The sequence below is a fragment of the Hordeum vulgare genome, chromosome 6H (genome assembly GCF_904849725.1).
Source record: "Hordeum vulgare subsp. vulgare chromosome 6H, MorexV3_pseudomolecules_assembly, whole genome shotgun sequence".
Lineage (NCBI taxonomy): Eukaryota > Viridiplantae > Streptophyta > Magnoliopsida > Poales > Poaceae > Hordeum > Hordeum vulgare.
Genome location: NC_058523.1, coordinates 202,772,986 through 202,794,700, shown reverse-complemented (window position 1 = coordinate 202,794,700; position 21,715 = coordinate 202,772,986). Strand labels below are relative to the sequence as shown.

The 21,715-nt window shown below is 50.7% G+C and overlaps 1 protein-coding gene across 1 annotated transcript; it reads left to right on the top strand.

The window, feature by feature from the left end:
* Positions 1-402: 402 nt before the first annotated feature.
* Positions 403-12,757, top strand: LOC123401002 (probable serine/threonine-protein kinase SIS8). The gene is made up of 12 exons (XM_045094718.1): positions 403-1,604; positions 2,045-2,148; positions 2,247-3,106; positions 3,580-3,620; positions 4,203-4,271; positions 4,364-4,464; positions 4,543-4,621; positions 4,706-4,804; positions 11,453-11,521; positions 11,722-11,771; positions 11,861-12,037; positions 12,150-12,757. Exons 1-12 carry the CDS (start codon positions 735-737, stop codon positions 12,232-12,234), a joined length of 2,604 nt encoding a protein of 867 aa, XP_044950653.1. The 5' UTR covers positions 403-734; the 3' UTR covers positions 12,235-12,757.
* Positions 12,758-21,715: the final 8,958 nt, after the last annotated feature.

Here is a 21,715-nt window from a genome sequence, read left to right as displayed (position 1 = left end):
TTTATTTATTTTACATTTTCAAAAACTCCTGAATTAAGATTTGTACTACATGTCCTCAAATTAGGAAAGATGTTTTGCCTTAAATATTTTATTTAAATCCTACTCCCTCTGTCCCAAAATAACCGTCTCAACTTTATACTAGCTCTAGTACAAAATTGTACTAAGCTTAAGACACTTATTTTGGGACGGAGGGAGTATTATCAAAAGATGTATAATACACCAAAATATTATCTCAATACACTTTTCAATTTATAAGTTGTTGATTTATTTGGAACCAAAGAGACACTTAACCAACTTCACCTTCCTTCTCCCTGGGTAGCTCTGCCCTGAAACGGGAGACCGCACGTTACCATTTCAGTAGCATTTTATCGCTACCCTCACCCCACCCGACTACCACGCCAGTACTAGTAGCCAGTAGGAGGAAGAAAAGGGAAAAGAAAAGGAGGGGAAGATAGTACTGCTGCCGTCTTCGAGGCTTCACCGCGAGGAGGCGAAGGCGAAGCGAAGCAACGAATATATCGCCCAGGGCAACTGGGCGCGATAGAATATTTCGTGGGGAGGAATAGTACCCCGCAATTGGATGGATCTATGAGTAAGTAGCAGATTTTTAATAGCTCCGCCCGCGGATTAGCTAGCTAGCTAGCTAGCCGTGTTGGATTGGATCGAGGAGGAGGAAGAAGAAGAGGCTCCTCGAAACCCTCGCCGCGCCGGATGCCCCCTCGCTGCCGCCGGACATGTCACGCATGAAGCACCTCCTCCGCAAGCTCCACCTCTCCGGCGCCGGCGCTGGCAACGCCAGCGCCGGCGGGGCCACTGCGGCGACCCCGTCCCCCGACCACCACCGCCCGCGGCAACGGCGCTCGGCCCACTCGCCTCTGCCGCCGCCGGTCGTGGCCGCCGCGGCTGTTGCCGAACTTCCGCTGCCCGCCCCGGCTGCTGCGGCGCCCGAGGAGCCGACGGGGATGGGGGTGGAGACGACCATGACGCGCTTGGAGGAGGAGTACCACGTGCGGCTCGCCCTCGCGATCTCGGCGTCGGATCCCGCGGGGCTCGTCGATCCGGACTCCGTTCAGATGCGCGCGGCCGAGCGCATCAGCCTGGGTGGCCCGGCAGCCGCGCCTGGGGACCGGACCACCATGGAGGCCCTCTCCGCCCGCTACTGGAACCACAACGTCGTCAACTACGATGAGAAGCTCTCCGATGGGTTCTACGACGTCTGTGGCGCACCCATGGATCCGGGATTCCAGGTCAAATTCCCATCCTTGAGCAGCCTCAGGGCGATCCCTGTAGGGCGAGATGTCGCTTATGTCGCCATTTTGGTGAACCGGGAGCGTGATCCCACGTTGAAGCGCCTTGAGGGGACAGCAATTGCGATTGCTGCACAAAGTAGGGCAGAACGCGGTGGAATTGCGTCAGCTGAGCTTGTACAGAAGATAGCTAGCCTAGTAGTTGATGCCATGGGTGGTGTGGTGGAGGATGCTGATGCGATGAACAGGGAATGGTCCACAAAGAGCCGGCAGCTCTGTGCTGGGCTAAACAGTATTGCCCTTCCTCTTGGTTCACTTGGAATTGGGCTCTCGCGCCACAGATCTCTGCTTTTTAAGGTTAGTACCTCTGCAAGTGTCCTGTGTTCATGTGACCGATAACGTACCACATTACATTATATCTCGACTGTAGCAAATGTGGAATTGGTTGATGCTAATAATTCCCAGTCACATCGCATAGTTTGTATTGTGTAACTGCTGTTTAGAGTATTTACTTTTGAAGATTAGTTGCCTAACAACCAAGATAACTAGTGAAGAAGTTATGGTAGTCGAATAAAGTAGTTATCGTAGTTTGCTATGCTTCGTTGATTCATGGATCTGCTGCACCAGATGCATAGTTTAAAAGGGCTGCAATTCTGGATCATGGATTTGCTGCACCATACATGTAGTAGATGCCGTAAGATTATTCATTTAGTTTTTTTATTGCCTTCTGTAGTGGAAAGTTTTGCTATTCAGTAGGATCCCCTGAGCAAGAAAACAACTCATCAAAATGGTTTCAGGTACTAGCTGACCGAGTTAATCTCCCATGCAAGCTTGTCAAAGGAATATGTTATACTGGAACAGATGAAGGTGCTATTAACTTTGTTAAAATCGACTTTGACAGGTCTGTTCCTTGTATTATTTCTAACTATCTTTTCGTATTTGATCTTTAGTATATTTAATCTATTGACGTACAAAAACAATCTTATGGGGCTTTTGCAGTGCTGAATATATTGTCGACTTAATGGGAGCTCCAGGCACCTTAATACCTTCAGAGATTTCTGTCAGTCAATTTCAGGACTCCAACAATAGTCAACTGAGCAGTGACGCCATTGAAGAGAGTGTTGCAGAACTATGCATAGCTCTTGAGCAGGTTAGTGGTGTATATGAGAGTAAAAGTGACATGGGGGGAAGTTCATCTGATCGTAATTCTGTCCTAGCACTTCGAACTCCACATTTGGAAGATACATGTCACACAGAGAACCCACTTAAACAACACATTATCTCCGACGAAGGCCAATTTGATGAATTCAACATTAAAGGCAGTGTTTCTCAGCAGAATAAAGTGAATGACACTTCCAAGTATTTAGTTCCTGGAGTAGTGGACCCACAGTTCGCACAAAATTTGCATGACTTGCTGCTGGAGGGTGGTGCTTTGCTACCATCTGGTTTGTTATCATGTCAAAATAGTCATAATTCTGGCAATACAACAGAGATGGGCAAAAACTCTTCTCCTGAAGTTAAAGAAATTCCTGGATGGATGCTAGTTGCTCAAACAGGTCAAAATTCACCAGAATGTTCTGTAGCTGAAGATTCTTTACCCAAGATTGCCTTGCCACCTCGTGAAGATGTACAATACCCTGTAGAAAATACAGAAGCAACTATCAGAAGTTTGGATACTATTTCAACTGAGGGTGAAAGGGTTGCTGAAGATTCTTTGGCAAACATGTCAGGAAGTAGCAGTGCGAATTTGGACAAGTTGAGCTGTTCTAGTACGAAAACAATCAGCTCTGTTATGGATGATGTTGCTGAATATGAAATATCATGGGAAGATCTTCATATAGGAGAGCGCATTGGTCTAGGTATGCTTGTAAATTCCCAATCCTTGTCCTTCTGATAAGGCAGTTAATGGTTAGTTTAGATTTAGAAGGAAGTTAAGGAAACATGCAGCATTAAGTTTCTTAAATGGAAATTAGCCCACAGGAACATATGTGTGGCAAAACTGAATGTGTTGTGTTTTTTCCTGCTGGTAAAACTCTATGAAGTTAAAAAGGAATATTGGAATGTCAGGCTCTGATGTTTCAACTCTGAAATTGCTTATTTGTTGGAAATTTAATCATTGAGACTTTGATAGGTAAAGACAAATCTGCACTTTTTAAGTATCATGGGGAGTAATAATGAATTAGCGGGATCTTGTTATGCAGTTCCATTGAAGTATCTTCTAGCATAGTGGACTTAGCTAACTGTCGTGTTACGCTTCTGCAATCAGCTGTGTTGGTCCTCTCTTTTTCGTTATTGTATTCTCCATTCAATGAACTTACATTTTTCTCCGTAGGTTCATACGGGGAAGTTTATCATGCAGATTGGAATGGCACGGTAAGTCTCATATTCATAGTGAACTTGCATATCCATACTTTTGCTAGGAATTTTCAGTTTTGACATATTATGCAGTGGGTTGCTAATGTCGACGAAGACGTTTCTTGTGCAAATCAGTTGTCTCTATGCACTTCATATTCAGTTTAATGCGTACTCCCTCCGTTCCTAAATATAAGTCTTTTTAGAGATTCCACCACGGACTATATGCCGTATGTAGTCCGTAGTGGAATCTCTAAAAAGACTTATATTTAGGAACAGAGGGAGTATTTGATAGTAAAACTGTGTTATTTATAGTGGGTCATGCCGTCATGGTTACATGAAGTTAAAACTAGTTGTCTCAAGTTAAAACTAGTCGTCTCAAGTTAAAACAAGTTGTCTCTAGCAGTGATATTCTATGCATGCTGTTACTAAAAGCTAACCAATTAACAAGATTGAAATAAGCCTTAAAAGTTAACCAATTGGAAAACTCAGATCCAATTTTAGAAATCCACCAAGTCAGAAGAGGAAGACTTACAGTGGAACTCAATTGCTAATTTGTTTTTGATTCCTGCTCTCCTAATGTACTGTCCTCATTTATCCCAGGAGGTTGCTGTAAAGAAATTCCTTGACCAGGATTTATCAGGTGTTGCACTGGAGCAATTCAAATGTGAAGTAAGTTCACTTTTGCGTCTCCCTTACAGTTAGGTATCGCTATTATCGAACCTGTGCGTCAACTAAGTGTGTATTAGTTCCTTATCTTTTAGGTGCGAATCATGTCAAGGCTAAGACACCCCAATGTAGTTCTTTTCTTGGGATATGTGACGCAACCTCCAAATCTCTCTATATTAACCGAATACCTTCCAAGGTTTCTGCAGCTCCCTCTTTTCAAATAAAAAAATGCCTTCCAAGTTATAGCAAATATGATGTACTTTATTTTTGCCAGAGGGAGCCTATATCGCCTTCTGCATCGGCCAAATAGCAAAGTTGATGAAACGCGAAGGTTAAAGATGGCACTTGATGTGGTAAGCTTTGGCTAGTTGCTTTGTTTGCAGTCATCTGTCGTGGCTTGTTTTGTCAGTCAGTTGATATTTATTTCATTCTTTCAGGCAAAAGGAATGAATTACTTGCACACTAGCCATCCTACTATTGTACATCGTGATTTGAAATCACCAAATCTTTTAGTGGATAAAAATTGGGTCGTTAAGGTGATTCTCTTCTTCACAATCCTCTTTCATTTAATGAATGGGCATGCTAGTTTTATTGTAACTTGTAAGTCCACTTTCACCTTTAATAAACATTTGTACCATTAGCTGCCCACTGATGAATCAAGGGGTGTCTAAAGGTGGTATGATGTTGCTTTAGAAAAAAACATGAACCTACTCGTTTTTACATAGATCTCTGGATTGCATGTCCTTGTTTATATATTTAATAGGAAATGGTTCCGTACTCCTGGTATATGTACTCCCAGTCTCCCTGGTAGAGGCTAGGGTTCTACCAGGTCTCGGACGTAGGTTGTAGGGGTGGAAGTGCGGGCTGCGAGGTTGGGGACGCCGGCGCCGGCGGTTGGGCGCCGTCGCGGCGTGAGAGAGAGAGAGGCGGCTAGGGTTTGGGGCTCTCGTCTCCTGAGGGAGACGACAACAAAATATACTGTTTATTGTCTGATTAATATCGAAGGGGTACATGTGTTTATAAAGGAGGACAACCTCCACTAAACCCTAGATAACTTGGACTTCTAAGATAGGTAAGATAACTTGGGCTAAGCCCGTAATTAACCCTGCCCATTGGGCCTCCTCCGTTGGTACGTTGTACCGGTCATAACATCTCTCCCCGCCTTCTCAAACAGCTCGTCCTCGAGCTGAACATCTGGAAACTGCTGGCGGAAATCGTCGAGCTTCTCCCAAGTCGCTTCCTCCTCTGGCAGGCCGGTCCATTGTACCAAGACATGCCAGACGCCGCGACGCTGCTGCGCCTGTAGCACCTTCGCCACCTGTGCGGAAGCTGGAAGGAGGCGGCCATCCGAAGTAGGAGGAAGGGCCGGTGTCGCTGCAGGAGGGTCCCCGCGGTAGGCCTTCAGTAAGCCGACATGGAAGACGTCGTGGAGGCGAGAACCAGCTGGCAGCTCCAAGCGGTATGCGAGTGTGCCGACACGCTCCAGCACACGAAAGGGACCGGCGTAGCGAGGTCCCAATTTGCGCTTGGAGCGCGGGTCCAGAGACTGCGTGGTCCTGTGGAGGAGGCGCAGCCACACCCAATCGCCCACCGCGAACTCCGCCTTGCGATGATGAGCATCGTAGTACTTCCGAGCCAGCTGCTGTGCTTGGAGAAGACGCTGGCGTGCCTCAGCCAGAATGTCGTCGCGGGTGCGGAGTAAGTCGCCCGCCGTCTCGGACCGAGCCGTCCCAGGCTCGTAAGGGAGCATTGCCGGAGGTGGGCGCCCGTAGACCACCTCGAAAGGCGTGGTGCGCAGGGCGGAGTGATAGGAGGTGTTGTAGCAGTACTCCGCCCACGCCAACCAGTCCACCCAAGCTCGTGGACGATCACCAGTAACACAGCGCAGGTACATGGCGATCACCTTGTTGACCACCTCGATTGGCCGTCTGTCTGAGGGTGGAACGCCGTGCTCATGCGGAGCTTCACGCCCGCCAGTCGAAAGAGATCCCGCCAGACATGTCCCGTGAACACGGGATCACGATCGCTGACGATGGACGACGGAAAACCGTGGAGGCGGACGATGCCGTCGAAGAAGGCCCGCGCCACGGAGGCGGCTGTATATGGATGACCCAGGGCGATGAAGTGCGCGTACTTGGAGAAGCGGTCAACCACCGTGAGGATGACGGATTTGCCGCCCACCTTGGGAAGGCCCTCGATGAAGTCCATGGAAATATCCGCCCACACCTGGGAGGGTACGTCCAGCGGCTGCAATAGACCCGCGGGTCGTAGTGTCTCCGTCTTGTTCCGCTGGCATGTCACGCACGACCGCACCCAGTCGCGGACCATCGCGCCATCACCGGGGATGTAAAAATCAGCACGGAGACGATGGAGAGTCTTCTGCACGCCCTCGTGCCCTGCAGAGTGCGCCAAGGTCAGGACCTGGTGGCGCAGGTCGCCATGGTCGGGCACGAAGATGCGGCGGCCATGTAGGAGTAGCCCCTCGTCCAAGCGCCAGGGCGCGTCCAGCTCGCCGGCGTCAAGGCGCTGGCGCAGGCCCTGGGCGTCCACGACCGTCGAAGTTGCCCGGCGAATGTCGTTGATGAAGGCGAAAGATGGCCCGGAGCGAATGCACATGATAGTGCCAGCCATGGCGACGTCGTCCGCGACATCCTCAGTGTCGCGGCGGGACAAGGCGTCGGCGACCGTGTTGAGACGGCCGGGGCGGTACTCAACAGTGAAGTCGAAGCCAAAGAGCTTGCTGATCCACTGGTGTTGCGGAACTGTGGAGAGGCGCTGGTCCAGCAAGAACTTGAGGCTGTAGTGGTCCGTGCGCACACGGAATGACCGGCCCCAAAGATAAGGCCGCTAGTGGCGCACCGCCTGAACCAACCCAATAAGCTCGCGCTCGTAGGCCGCGAGCTTGTATTGGCGAGTGGCGAAGGGGCGGCTGAAGAAGGCGAGCGGTCCCTCGCCCTGGTGAAGGACGGCGCCGAAGCCGATGCCAGAGGCGTCGCAGTCCACGATGAACGGCATATCAAAGTCCGGCATCTGGAGGACGGGTCCTGTCGTGAGCGCCTGCTGGAGAGCCTGGAATGCCGTAGTCGCCTCCTCGTCCCAGGAGAAGGCGTCGCGTCGAAGGAGACGCGTCAGTGGCGCGGCGATGAGGCTGATGTCCCGGATGTACTTCCGGTGGTAGCCGGCGAGGCCCAAGAAGCCGCGGAGCGCCCGCGGTGACCGCGGGATCGGCCACGTGGCGACGGCGGCGACCTTGTCCGCGTCCATCGCTACCCCGTCCGCCGAGATGACGTGCCCCAGGTACGCGACGGAGGTCGTGCCGAACGAGCACTTCGAGCGCTTGAGGTGAAGACGATGCGCTCGAAGCTCGTTGAAGATGATGGCCACATGTTGTAGATGCTCCGCCCAAGATGCACTGTAGATGAGAATGTCATCAAAGAAAACAAGCACAAAGCGGCGCAAGTATGGGCTGAGCACGTCGTTCATCAGGGCCTGGAAGGTCGCCGGCGCGTTGGAGAGGCCGAACGGCATCACCAGGAACTCGAAGTGGCCATGGTGAGTGCGGAACGCCGTCTTCTCGATGTCGTCAGGGTGCATGCGCACCTGATGGTAGCCCGAGCGAAGGTCGAGCTTGGTGAAGAAGCGCGCTCCGTGTAGCTCGTCCAAGAGCTCATCCACGACGGGGATGGGGAACTTGTCCTTGGACGTCAGGGCGTTGAGGGCGCGGTAGTCGATGCAGAAGCGCCATGTGCCGTCGGACTTGCGCACAAGGAGCACCGGGGCGGAGAACGGCGATGTCGAAATCCGGATGATGCCCTGCGCGAGCATGACCGCCACCTGACGCTCGAGCTCGTCTTTCTGCAGCTGAGGGTACCGGTACAGACGCACGGCTACAGGTGCCGTGTCCGGCAGCAGGTGGATGCGGTGGTCACAGGGCCGCACGGGAGGGAGGCCCTGTGGCTCGTCGAAGATGTCGCTGTGCTGCTGCAGGAGGTCGGCCAGGAGGGGATGCGCCTCGTCCAGTGCGGACGCCATCAACTGGAGCTGTGGAGTCACGGCGCCGGAGCCGCCGATGCCTGTCCACTGAACGCGACGGCCGCCCTCACGCCAGAAGATGAGGGACAGCACATCGAGGTCCCAAAGGATGGGGCCGAGAGTGGACAGGAAGTCGATGCCGAGGATGAAGTCGTAGCAGCCCAGGTCGATGCCGACGCAGTCGATGGAGAACGGCTCGTCGCCGATGAGGACGGGAACCTGCCGCGCCACCCCTTGGCAAGCAAGGCGGTCCCCGTTGGCGACGGTGACGCTGAACTTCTCCGAGCCCGCCGGTTGGAGTGCGAGGCGGCGCATGGCGTCCCCGGACAGGAAGTTGTGCGTCGAACCCGTGTCCACGAGCGCGGTTAGACGCTCCCCGTTGATCGTCACCGGAAGCAGCATCGTCTTTGCCGTCTTGATGCCAGCCATGGCATGAAGGGAGACGACGAAGGCGGTCGCGTCGACCGGCCTCGTAGAGTGTGGTGGCGTCGAGCTCCGCGGTGAGGGCCTCCACCTCCGCGTCGTCGACGGTCTCCAAGTAGAACAGGCGGGCGCACGTATGACCCGACGCATACGGCTCGTCGCAGTTGAAGCACAGGCCCTTGCGGCGCCGCTCGAGCTGCTCGGCCGATGTCAAGCGCCGGAAGGTGCGTGTCGGCGCGGGGGCAGCCGCCGTAGCGGCCGGCAGGGCGGGGCGTGTCGGGGTGGCGGCCGCCGGGGCGGGGCGGGTTGGGGAACGCGTGCCGTGGCCCGGGAACGCCTGCTGCAGGGCGTTGGCGCGCTGCTCGTACGCGCGTGCGTAATACATGGCCGTCTGCAGGTCCTGGGGGTCGCGCATCTCGACGTCGATGCAGATGTGGTCGGGAAGGCCGCCGACGAAGAGGTCGGCGCGTTGGCGAGCCGTGATGTCAGGCGCATGGCAGGCCAACGTCTGGAAGCGGTCGGCGAAGTCCTGCACCGAGGTGGTGAAGGGAAGGCGACCGAGCTCGGCCAAGCGGCTCCCACGTATGGGGGGGCCGAACCGGAGGAGACACAGGTCGCGAAAGTGCTCCCATGAAGGCATCCCGCCCTCGTCCTGCTCGAGGGCGTAGTACCAAGTCTGGGCGGCGCCACGGAGGTGGTAGGAGGCGATCCACGTGCGGTCGGACGCCATGGTCCGCTGCCCCCTGAAAAACTGGTCGCACTGATTGAGCCAGTTCAGGGGGTCGACGGTGCCGTCGTAGGTGGCGAACTCCAGCTTGGTGAAGCGGGGTGGCTGCTGCACGTGTGGCGAGGCCGCGTAGGTGCCCTCGTGACGGCCCAGCGCGGCGGAAGGAGAGTGTTGCGGCACCACGGAGCTCCCGGCGTACGGATCAGTGTACCCGCCGAACCCCCCGAAGGTGGGGGCGGGTGGCTGCAACACCGTCGGCTGTAGTGGCGCCGTCGTGTAGGTCAGCGTGTCCATCCACGTCGGTAGCGGGGACGGCGACGGCGGCCACCGGACCTGGGTGATCGGCAGGCCCTGGGGCACGACAGTCGTCGGGGGCGGTGGCGCGAAGGGCGCCGCCGGCGGAGGCGGTGGTGGCGGGGTTGCGTACGGAGCCTGGAGGAGAGTCCGGAGGTTCGAGACCGCCAGGTTGAGGTCGCGGATCGCCGAGGACATCTCCGCCGGGGAGAGGACGGGAGCGGGTTCGGCCGCCAGGGCCGCGGGACCGGAGGCGGCCGGGCCTGAGGTGGCCGGCGGCGGTGAGTGGTGCGGCGGCGGCTGCTGCTGTGAGGTGGCGGGGAAGGCGGTGGCGGCGGCGGCGGTGGTGGTGGGAAGGTCCGACAAACTCATCGAACCCAAGCTACCTGATACCAAATTGGTAGAGGCTAGGGTTCTACCAGGTCTCGGACGTAGGTTGTAGGGGTGGAAGTGCGGGCTGCGAGGTTGGGGACGCCGGCGCCGGCGGTTGGGCGCCGTCGCGGCGTGAGAGAGAGAGAGAGGCGGCTAGGGTTTGGGGCTCTCGTCTCCTGAGGGAGACGACAACAGAATATACTGTTTATTGTCTGATTAATATCGAAGGGGTACATGTGTTTATAAAGGAGGACAGCCTCCACTAAACCCTAGATAACTTGGACTCTAACTTGGACTCTAATATAACTTGGACTCTAATATAACTTGGACTTCTAAGATAGGTAAGATAACTTGGGCTAAGCCCGTAATTAACCCTGCCCATTGGGCCTCCTCCGTTGGTACGTTGTACCGGTCATAACACTCCCACTCCTCATGTACCATATATACATGTCTGTTATACTTTCATATGATTTTAAATAAACTCCATTTGTAATTACTAGATATACTGCCAAGTGAGTTCTATGGAAATTTTAATTTGAGTCTATTTTTATATAATTTGCGCTTATACTGCTTTTATGTATATCAAGGATATATTTTAAAATTTAAGGGCCCGGTGATATTTTTTATGCTACTAGAGTGGGATATCTTATATTTAACTAATAAAGTATATTAGAAATGATAAGAGTGGTATATCAAAAGGTGAGAGTGCACATTCTCAGGAGTATTTAATACTCCCTCCGTCCGAAAATACTTGTCCTAAAAATGCATATAATGGATGTATCTACAATTAAAATAAGTCTAGATACATTCATCTCTAGGACAAATATTTTCGGACGGAGGTAGTATATAGGCTTGTTGGTGACACAGTGATCTGCTTGGGTGATACCGAGTTGTTTAATGAACATTTGGGTATTCTTAGCTAGGAGTCAAAATGGGATGCTGCACTTGCATTAAATGAGCATAACTATAATGAGAAGGTGCAGACGAAATGGAGGCTAAGATTAATGCTTCAGAGTTTAGTCTGAATATAGCCAAGCAGTATTTTTGCTAGGTTGCTGTTTAAGAACTTATGAAACAATATCAGAGGGATGCAGCACCTAAAATATTTAGGGTTTGTTATCTTGGAGCAAGAGATGCACTGGTCATCTTGTATGTACCTTTATACTATTATTAAATGCGCAAATTGTTGGTTATATAGTCGAGCTGAAGTTGGTTTAACTGAAACTTAGCAGTACGGTACTGAACAACCGCAGAGTAATAACAGTTTTATTGCAGGAATTAATGTCTATCCTATCCTTCCTTTATTGACAGAGTACATATGTATTTTACCATGCAGGTGTCAGATTTTGGGATGTCAAGGTTGAAGCATAACACTTTTCTTTCCTCCAAGTCGACAGCTGGAACAGTAATATCCTTGATCTTTTTATTTATTCTTTTGTTTTGTTATGTTTGGCTCTTGTGCGATACTCCGTTCATCTAGAATCATTTCCTGATTCATTGGTTCTGTCTGACAAATGGCATATTGCCTCCTACATTTTCCTTGTTCTGCTGGTGTGTATCTTCTGTAAATAACTTATCGTGACTGTATTTCCTGTTGGCCTACAGCCGGAGTGGATGGCACCAGAGGTCCTGCGTAATGAGCCAGCTAATGAGATGTGAGTTCATTAGTTTTCCTAAGTCACGTTGCTCTTCTCCTGTTCCTGCCATGCTTTTGTGCTGATAGAAAATTGAATGCTGGCATCAGGTGTGATGTCTACAGTTTTGGAGTAATCCTATGGGAATTAGCAACGCTGTGTGTACCTTGGAGCGGGCTGAATCCAATGCAAGTCGTTGGAGCAGTTGGGTTCCAGAACAAACGACTAGACATTCCCAAAGAGGTTGATCCACTGGTGGCTAGCATAATATCTTCATGCTGGGACAAGTAAGATGACAGATCATTTTTCAAATAATATGTCCATTTTTCTCAATTTTTATTCTCTCTTTTTATCTGCTACTTGCCTCACTGACAGTGACCTCAACGATCTTTGGTGCAGCGATCCAAGCAAACGACCATCGTTCTCCCAGCTCTTGTCACCTCTAAAGAAATTACAGCGGTTACTTGTTACAGAAAGCCTCTGACAATTTGTGAGACAAATATCTGGATAAACGGAAAAAAGAAGAAAAATATAAGTATTTATGCTACTAAGTGGACCAAGTTTTTCATGTTGAAGCCCGTGGAGATGTATTCAAGATCTCTGGAGTATGGATGCGTATGGACAAAGGTTCTGCACATCCTTTTGTGAAAATTGTGAGAACTATCTGCAGCAGCACGAAGGTGGTGCTGACGAAAGCGTAGTGTGTTAGTTCCAAGTGAAGAAAATGTGGTGCAACACGAAGTGCTCTGTGCCATGGTAAATAATTGTTCAGTTCTGTATTTGGAGCGGGGTGGGGGTGATTCTGAGAATCAGAATTCACCACAAAGATAGGGTCTTAATTTTTGTTGGTTTAAAACAGAAAATGGAAAGAAAAAAAGGAAGCCAAAAGTTTTTTATGTCTGCAAAAAGTGCAGGCTTATATTTATCACATGCTGTCTTGTATATCATGTATGCAGATGTTACTTGGCATCTCAATCTCTATGAATGCATATTAATACTTTCAGTTATCTCTTTGATAAAATGCACTCTATTTTATCACATTTTGACAATGGGATAGTCATATTCCATGCCTTCTTTTGGTGTCATGATGTATTGATGTGTGATAATATAGTCCCTAGGCTCATTTTTTTTTCTTCCAATCAGAGGTGACATTATATTTGTGGAGAAAAGTAAGCAATCAGAATTGTCATGTTTTCCTGTGCCTCTAGATTGCTTTGTTTAATATCAGTTTTAAACCTGGATTTCCTGCACTTCATTATTTTCTTGGAAAAGATAACTTGGGAACGTTCCCTGGTAGGGAGGTTCTAGGTACAAAGCCGAAAAGATAACTTGGAAACGTTCCCTGGTAGGGAGGTTCAACATGGCGATTCTACAAGCCATCAGAGTTTTTTGACATAAGTGGAGTACATACGAGACACCTGGAACTGGAAATAAAATAAAACGACATATGGCCTCACCTGACACCAGAATAAGAAGCAGCGCCTAGAAACCGCATAGGGTGCGTTTGGTTGTCCGCTTAAGGCCCAACCAGACCCGTACGAAAAGAAACATATTGATTGATTGCGAGCATACATTATTGGATCTGCATCGCATGAACTTTAAAACATCTTTGGGCCTGGCTCTCGAGCCATGCTTGAATCGGCAGTTTCTTATACCCAAGCCTGTGCGAGGCATGTGAGTGATGGAGGTTTCACGTAAGGAGCCACCCTCAAAAAGCCACGTTGTTTTCCGAAACGTTGATATTTATTACGTCCTGATCAGCTGCGGTGGCGAGGCTACAATGGACCACGAGGTGGTTACGGCTGCTGCAACAGGGGAGGACTGCCTAGCCCCAGTCAACACCGTAGATTTTTAGTTTCCAATGTTAGCACATAGATTGTATCCCCTAATAGTACTAGTAGTATGTGTAGCTGGTTCCATTCCTGCCGCTCCACGGACGAGTGTGGTTCCCTAGCACGATTTTTAGTTTCCAATGTTAGCACATAGATTGTATCCCCTAATAGTACTAGTAGTATGTGTAGCTGGTTCCATTCCTGCTGCTCCACGGACGAGTGTGGTTCCCTAGCAACCCGTGTGATCCTTGTTGTTCGCCGTTGTCGTTGCTTAATGAAGGGTGTATCACCCCAGTTTCCTCAACACTCCTGTGTGCTCCTCAAGCAGCCTCAATCAACTGCACGCGCGCATTGATCGCACACTACTGTGGCCTTCCGTTGTTACACATGCATGATGGCCTACGACATCTTACTTGCTCCATGCGGCCTTGTTGCGAGAAGAACCCCAGTTTCCAGGTGATAGCTACAACAGTTAACTTCTTGTGCTGGAACGTGAGAGGGTTGAATGACCCAAATAGCCACCCGACGGTGCGCGAGACAATCACCTCCACCTCATGCCACCTGGTTTGCCTACAAGAGACCAAGATGGAGAACGTTGACCAGTACGTCGCCACATACCTTGGCGGAAACAGACTCCGAGGCTTTGCTCAACGGCCGACAACTGGGTGAAGAGGGGGCATCCTAATGCTTTGGGATGACAGTGTCGTTCGCATATCCGATGTTCACGCAACTGAGTTCTGCCTCTCGGCAACAGTAAATTTCATCAACCCAGAATCCACTTTCAAAATCACCACTGTCTATGGCCCAATGGCCTCCACCAAAAAGGATGAATTCTTTAGCGAGTTGATCTCTCAAAAGCCAAGCAGTGGTACCAAGTGGATCGCCATGGGAGATTTCAACCAAATTTATAGAGCTCGAGATAAAAACAATAGGAACATCAACAGCTCCCGTCTAAACTGCTTCCGTGCCATGCTTGACACTTGTGAGCTAAAGGAGATCCATCTGCAGAATAGGCGCTTCACTTGGAGCAACGAGCGTCAAAATCCAACATTGTGCAAGCTGGACTCGATCTTCTGCAACACAGACTGGGACATACAGTTTGACTCCCCCGTCCTGCACGCTGTCTCCTCGTTGCTATCGGATCATTGCCCTCTCCTCCTTGCTGATGCCAAGGGGCCGAAGCGACCGAGATGCTTCAAATTCGAGAACTTCTGGTCCTGCCTCCCAGGATTCCTTGACACTGTATCCATGGCTTGGGGAGGACCATGCCCCCACTCGGAGCCCTGCCAACGACTTTTCCATAGACAACGGGGCGACTCTTGTCTAAATGGAGCGGAAGGATCTTCTCTAAGGCAAAGCTACACCTTCATGCAGCCCTCCTCGTCATCCTACGTCTAGACATCGCCCAAGAGACGCGCACCCTCTTCGTGGCGGAGAGGGACCTTCGAACTCGCCTCAAATGTCGGGTTATCAACCTGGCCGGGACGGAGCGGGCGCGGAAGAAGCAATGCGCCCTCATTGCGAACATCAAAGAAGGTGACGCAAACACCAAATTCTTCCACCTCAGAATCAATGCGAGACGAAGAAAGAACCACATCCACAGGCTAAAGAAGAGTCCTGGATGGACCACGAACCACCAACAAAAAGAGAAACTCATCCACGAGCACTTTCAGAGCACTCTAGGAGGGGGTCAGCCCAGACTGAGAGACCTGAACTGGGAGAACCTAAACTTAAGGACAGTTGATCTCACTAGTATTGATGGCAACATCGCCGAAGATGAAGTTAAGGCCGCCATTGATCTTATGCCGGGCGACAAGGCCCCTGGGCCAGACGGATTCACAGGAATCTTCTTCAAGAAATGTTGGCATATTATCAAAGACGACATAATGACAGTTATTCACCAGTTCAATTGCCTCCAAACGACGAACCTACACTGGCTAAACCCGACCAACATAGTGCTCATCCCGAAGAAGGATGGGGCGGATGAGATCGTGGGCTTCCGTCCCATTAGTCTCATTCATGCTATTGCTAAGATCATCTCCAAGGTGTTGGCTAGACGTCTTGGCCCTTTCATGAACAACCTAGTCTCAAGTGCGCAGAGTGCCTTCATCAAGAAGCGGAGCATCCACGACAACTTTATGTATGTCAGAAACCTCGTGCGACGCCTTCACAGGAACAAAACTCCATCCTTGCTATTCAAGTTGGACATTCGGAAGGCATTTGATTCCGTGCGATGGGAATACGTTCTCGACCTCCTAAGGAGGCTGGGCTTCCCGGATCGCTTTCGGGAATGGGTGGCCGTACTACTCTGCACCTCTCTTCGCGTGTCCTCCTCAACGACATTGTTGGGCCTGCGATCTTTCACGGTCAAGGGCTCAGACAAGGGGACCCCCTATTCCCCCTGCTCTTTGTCATAGCAATCGATCCCTTGCAACAACTCCTTGACGTGTCCACAAGTCACAACCTGCTCCATAAGATTCGAGGGCCCGGTTCTTCTGTTCGCACATCGCTGTATGCTGACGATGCCCATCTTCATCTCCCCGACGAAAGAAGACGTTGCCAACCTTGCGACCATCCTGACTGCTTTTGGTGAGGTCACAAGGTTATCTACTAACTTCCAGAAGAGCTCAGTTGTCGCAATTAGATGTGTTCACCTCAACCTTGATGACATCCTTCAGAGCCTGCGTGCCTCTCGATCATATTTCCCTTTGAAGTACCTTGGCCTACCTCTATCCATCTGGCAGCTGAAAAGGGTAGACTTCCAGCACCTAGAGGACAAGGTCGCGGCGAAGCTTCCCCCATGGCAAGGGCTAATCATCACCATGGCTGGCCGGACCGCCTTAGCTAAATCGGTCCTCATGTCGCAAGTGGTCTACCACATCACAACCATCAGTGCCCCCTGGAGTTGTGCACAACGTCAACAAAATCGAACGTGCTTTCCTATGGTCCGCTAAAAGCAAAACCCCACGTGCAAAACGTAAAGTCAACTCAGAGATGGTATGTCGACCCACACACTTCGGCGGGCTGGGAATCATGCACTTGGGGAAATTTGCAAGAGCCCTCAGGCTTCGATGGCCCTGGATGGAATGGAAGGATCCATCTAGATTGTGGGTGGGATTGGCAAATCCATGGTCAAAGGTGGATATGGATCTCTTCTATGCATCCACCCTCATTACCATAGGGGATGAAGGGAAGACACCCTTCTGGGAGGCGCCTTGCTTGAGGGGGAAAACCGATGGATATCGCTTTTGGTGAACGTTGCATGGGAAACAAAAAATTTCCTACGCACACGAAGACCCACTACTGGAAAAAGGAAATTTGCCATGGGCCTAGTCTTTGCCGTCCGCCCCCTGTCGGCAAAGAAGATATTTGCTGTCAGCTTACAAGTGGCAGACGACAAAGAGAAGGCAAATGGCATAGAGGTTGTTTGCCATCTACCTTTTATTTGCCGTCTGCTGGCAGATGGCAAAGAGACCAAAGGCACACGACAAAGAGGTGCTAGCTCTTTGCCGTCCGCCGGCGGATGACAAAAAAAACCACGACAGACGACAAAGAGGTGCCCCCATGCGCTCCTAACGGCCGTTTTCTACCCCACCCCCACCTCTTTGCCGTCCGCACCCAGACGACAAAGGGCTCCCCTCCCACATGCTCCTAACGGCCGACGCTCCCCCCAATGCACCCCAACCCCTCTCTCTCTCACCCACTCCACCCCCCTCTCTCTCTCTCTCACCCACCCACCTGCGCCGCCGCTCCCTCCCACCTGCTCCCTCCCGGCCGCCGCCCAGCTCCACCTCCCTCGCGCCGGCGACCCCCTCCCCGTGTGCCCTCTGCCCAGCCCCACCTCCCTCCCGGCCGCCGCCCCCTCCCACCTGCTCCCTCCGGCCGCCGCCCTCCTCCCACCTCCCTCCCGGCCGCCGTCCCAGCCCCACCTCCCTCCCGGCCGCCGCCCCCTCCCACCTGCTCGCTCCGGCCGCCGCCCTCCTCCCACCTCCCTCCCGGCCGCCACCCCAGCCACACCTCCCTTGTCACGCCCAAAATGCGACCCTATCCTCAATTTGGCATGACGGCCTCGTCAGGGATAGAAGCGCATCTTGTCGTGTCGCAAGGATGGATATCGTTACAAGTACATGTACTAAAAAAAAGAAATATATAAAGAGTTGGCTTACACTCGCCACAAGCTACATCATAGGCACATCAATACATTACATAATCATCAAGAGTAAGAGCAGGGTCCGACTACGGACGAAAACAAACGAGAAAAACAAGAACGACGTCCATCCTTGCTATCCCAGGCTGCCGGCCTGGAACCCATCCTAGATCGATGAAGAAGAAGAAGAAGAAGCAACTCCAAATGATCAATCAACGCGCTCGCGTCAAGTAACCTTTACCTGTACCTGCAACTGGTGTTGTAGTAATCTGTGAGCCACAGGGGACTCAGCAATCTCATTTCCAAAGGTATCAAGACTAGCAAAGCTTAATGGGTGAGGCAAGGTTAAGTGGTGAGGTTGCAGCAATAGCTAAGCATATATTTGGTGGCTAAACTTGCGAGTACAAGAATAAGAGGGGGGGGGGGAAGATCTACGCATATCGGTCGTGAACTACTGGTGATCAAATGAATGATCCTGAACACCTACCTACGTCAGGCATAACCCCACCGTGTCCTCGATCGGAGAAGGAACTCACGAAAGAGACAGTCACGGTTACGCACACAGTTGGCATATTTTAATTAAGTTAACTTCAAGTTATCTAGAACTAGTGTTAAACAAAGTTTCCACGTTGCCACATAACCGCGGGTACGGCTTTCCGAAAGATTTAACCCCGCAGGGGTGCTCCAACTAGTCCATCACAAATTACCACAAGCCGCATAGAAATCCTCAATCACGAAGCTCGCGATCTCGTCGGATTCCCTAGTGAAAAACCTCAACTCTGAGATTACCCAAAGCATCATCGGAATCCCGATGCACAAGATATCTCGTCAAAGGTAAAACTAATCCAGCAAGGCCGCCCGACGTGTCGACGATCCCGATAGGAGCCGCGTATCTCGTTCTCAGGACACGACAGATAAGCACAGCGTACGGTGGCCTGATAGAAATCTCCCGAGTTGCTCCGGGTTGGCCCCGCAAACGGCTCTAGTTTTGGACCAACACTCATGAGGAGCACTGGCCCGGGGTTGATTAAAATAGTCCGCGGGTGCCGGCGGGTCCGTATGCATTTTTATTAGGTTATTAGGCAAATGTAGTACCAAGGTTGGGCCTTGCCAGACCAGTCTTAATCTAAAACGAATTATCAAGGGGGTTCCCATAACAACCCCGATCGTGTTAGGAGCGCTCATTATGGAACATAACACCGGTAGCCGAAACTAAGGGGGCAAAGGTGGAACAAAACACCAGGCTAGAAAAGCCGAGCCTTCCACCTTTTACCAAGTATATAGGTGCATTAAATTAAATAGCATTAAATATGGTGATATAACAAGGAACCCATGTTTTCACATGGAAGCAACTGCACCTGCAACTAGCAACGCTACACAGGGTTAGTAAGGAGTAACATAGCCAATCAGTGGTTTGCTAGGTCGAATAGGTTGATGGTAAACATGGCATTGTTGAGAGGCTGATATTTAACAGGTGGTAGGCAATGAGACATAAACGATAGAAGCGATAAAACTAGCATGGCAATGATAGTAATGGTATCTGGGGAAATGATTATCTTGCTTGAGATCCCACTTGGAAGAAGAATGCCTCCGTGAAGCAGACGAACCGACGTAGTCGAACGGGTCCTCACTTTCCGACACGCTTGCGGAACTCTATCGAGACGAAGCAAACTGGAAACACAAATCAACACACGATATTCACCACACGATGCACAACACATATGATGCATGAGCAGCTGAAAACATGCAAGTCACGGCATGGCAAATCACACAATCAAACACTACACATTAAGTGAAGTTCAATATGCAACGAGTTGCATATTGACGAAACTCCACATACGAGTTATTTAGTTCTATCCCGATTATCTACGCGGAAATATTAATGTTGTCAAACATGCAAGAGGTGAAGCAGAAATTAAACTACCTATCTAGACATTTTAAGTGAGGTCGGAAATGACATATAGCGCCTCCGAAACGACCTCACACGTTAATTTACAATTCTGTCCAGATCTGAATTAACACCTTTAATTAGTTGATAAACAGCAAAACAAATAGGTTCACATGATTCTACGCGTCAAGGCAAGCAATTTACACATAAAGAACATCTCCAACGGTGCTACGGTTCAAAAGATACAAGCATCGCAAGATATGATGGCATGAATGCAATATGTGTGCAACGACGGTCACGAGCACTTCAAAACTTACAAACAACAAGAGAACATGAAACTACACGAGATTCTAAGCAAGTTTCATGTAGGTCACGATCAAATCGGAGCTACGGTTCAACAACTACGAGCAAAACAAGAAATGACTACAATCTGCCAAAATCAGCCACATAACATATTCTACGGCCCACAACTACGAGCTACATAACTCCGAAATGCACAAGCAAGGCATGGCACGGAAGAGTGCAAGGAGCACTACTACGAACAACTAACAACAACTAGCATGGCAGCAAGGAGCACTAGGAAAAGAAGACACAAAATGGCATCCCACACCCTATTTCAGACTTAGTGAAAATTACACCTCATGAAAGTGCAGTTTCCGATCTGAAGCTATATTGACAGCAGCAAAACCTATAGCTACGGGGCTCCAAATGGCATGAAACTTCACGGCATGCTAGAAAAACACAAGGGATACAACTTACTCCATTGGACCAACCTCAAAAGAGCTACAGATCACAATATGCAAGCAAGACAAGACAACCACAAAATATAACAGATTCCAGACTTAGAAATATTTCAGCACGTCTAAAACAGCACTATTTCTAGCAACTTGAGGGCTATCGAAACACACCTAAACATGCATTTCTATTGCAACCAAAAAAAATAGGGGCTAGTATAAACACCCAAGATCAACTCTCTAGTTGACAACTCCGTCAAACCACACACGGAATAAATCCTACGAATTAAACAAAAGGGCATCACGGCAAAATATCTCGTGAACTAACTTCTTCAAAAGCTAAAACTAATTGCACAGAAAAATCCATGGGATTTTTCTACCCCGGAAACATATAAAATATGTGGGGTTTGCAACACAAAATAATGTCACACATTAATGCGAGATAAACACCTAGATACGGGAAAATAAACTACCGGCAAATCCCTACACGTAAAAAATGCAATGACCGCTCTATAATGCATGGAAAAAATGGTCCCTAAAACATGGGCATTTCTAAAACGGCATCCGGGCAACCCGGTCTTGCACAAAAAATAAATAAGGGTCGAAACCTATTAGGACAACACACTTATCTAGGCAAACAGCACGCTAAACAACGTCAAACAAATGTGCAAGTTTCAAATTCGGATTCTACGCGAAAAGTTACACGAGTTACATATCTAAATCTTCGCGATCCGACTTATGGATAATATTCTGCGGGCATTCTTATATAGTCTGAATACTAGAATTAATTAAATTCCTAAAATTCCTAAATGGGCCGAACAGGTGGGCGCGAGGTAACAGGCCAGTGCATGGGCGTAGAATAGCGGCTTGGGGGGGGGGTGCTCACCTCGGGCCTTGGCCCGGCTGGAGGAGCAGGCCGAGGGGCGCGCTGGGCCTGGCTCGGGCGCTGGCCAGGCGCTAGCTGGGCCGCGGCGCTCCTGGGCCTGGGGCGACGCAGCTGGATGAAGGGGCATGGGCGCGGGGAAGAGTGACTGGGCCTCGGGCCGCTCTGGGCCGGCGCGGGGCCCACGGGGCGGCGCTGGAGGGGTTGACCAGAGGAGATATGGGTCTCCTCGTTGCCCTCCTCTGGCCTGCCGCACGAGGCATGGCGGCGCCGACCTGGAACCGCCGGAGGGCGCCGACTACAGGGCGGGGACGGTCGGGACGGGGCCGGGGTCGGCCGGATCTGGCCGGCCTTCACCGGATCTGGCCGCCGGCAGGGCGAGGCAGCAAGGGTGGCGGTGCTGGCGGGGCAAGGCAGCAAGGGCTCGGCCGGCAGGGAGAGCGCGGTGCTCTGGCGGCTGCCGGTGGCCGGCGGGAGGCGG

Excerpts from the sequence above, each read along its gene's own strand:
- LOC123401002 (XM_045094718.1), top strand. The coding sequence starts at position 735 with ATGTCACGCATGAAGCACCTCCTCCGCAAGCTCCACCTCTCCGGCGCC. Across the intron at positions 4,272-4,363 it reads TGGAGCAATTCAAATGTGAA|GTGCGAATCATGTCAAGGCT; the intron begins GTAAGTTCACTT and ends CTTATCTTTTAG. Across the intron at positions 12,038-12,149 it reads ATATCTTCATGCTGGGACAA|CGATCCAAGCAAACGACCAT; the intron begins GTAAGATGACAG and ends TCTTTGGTGCAG.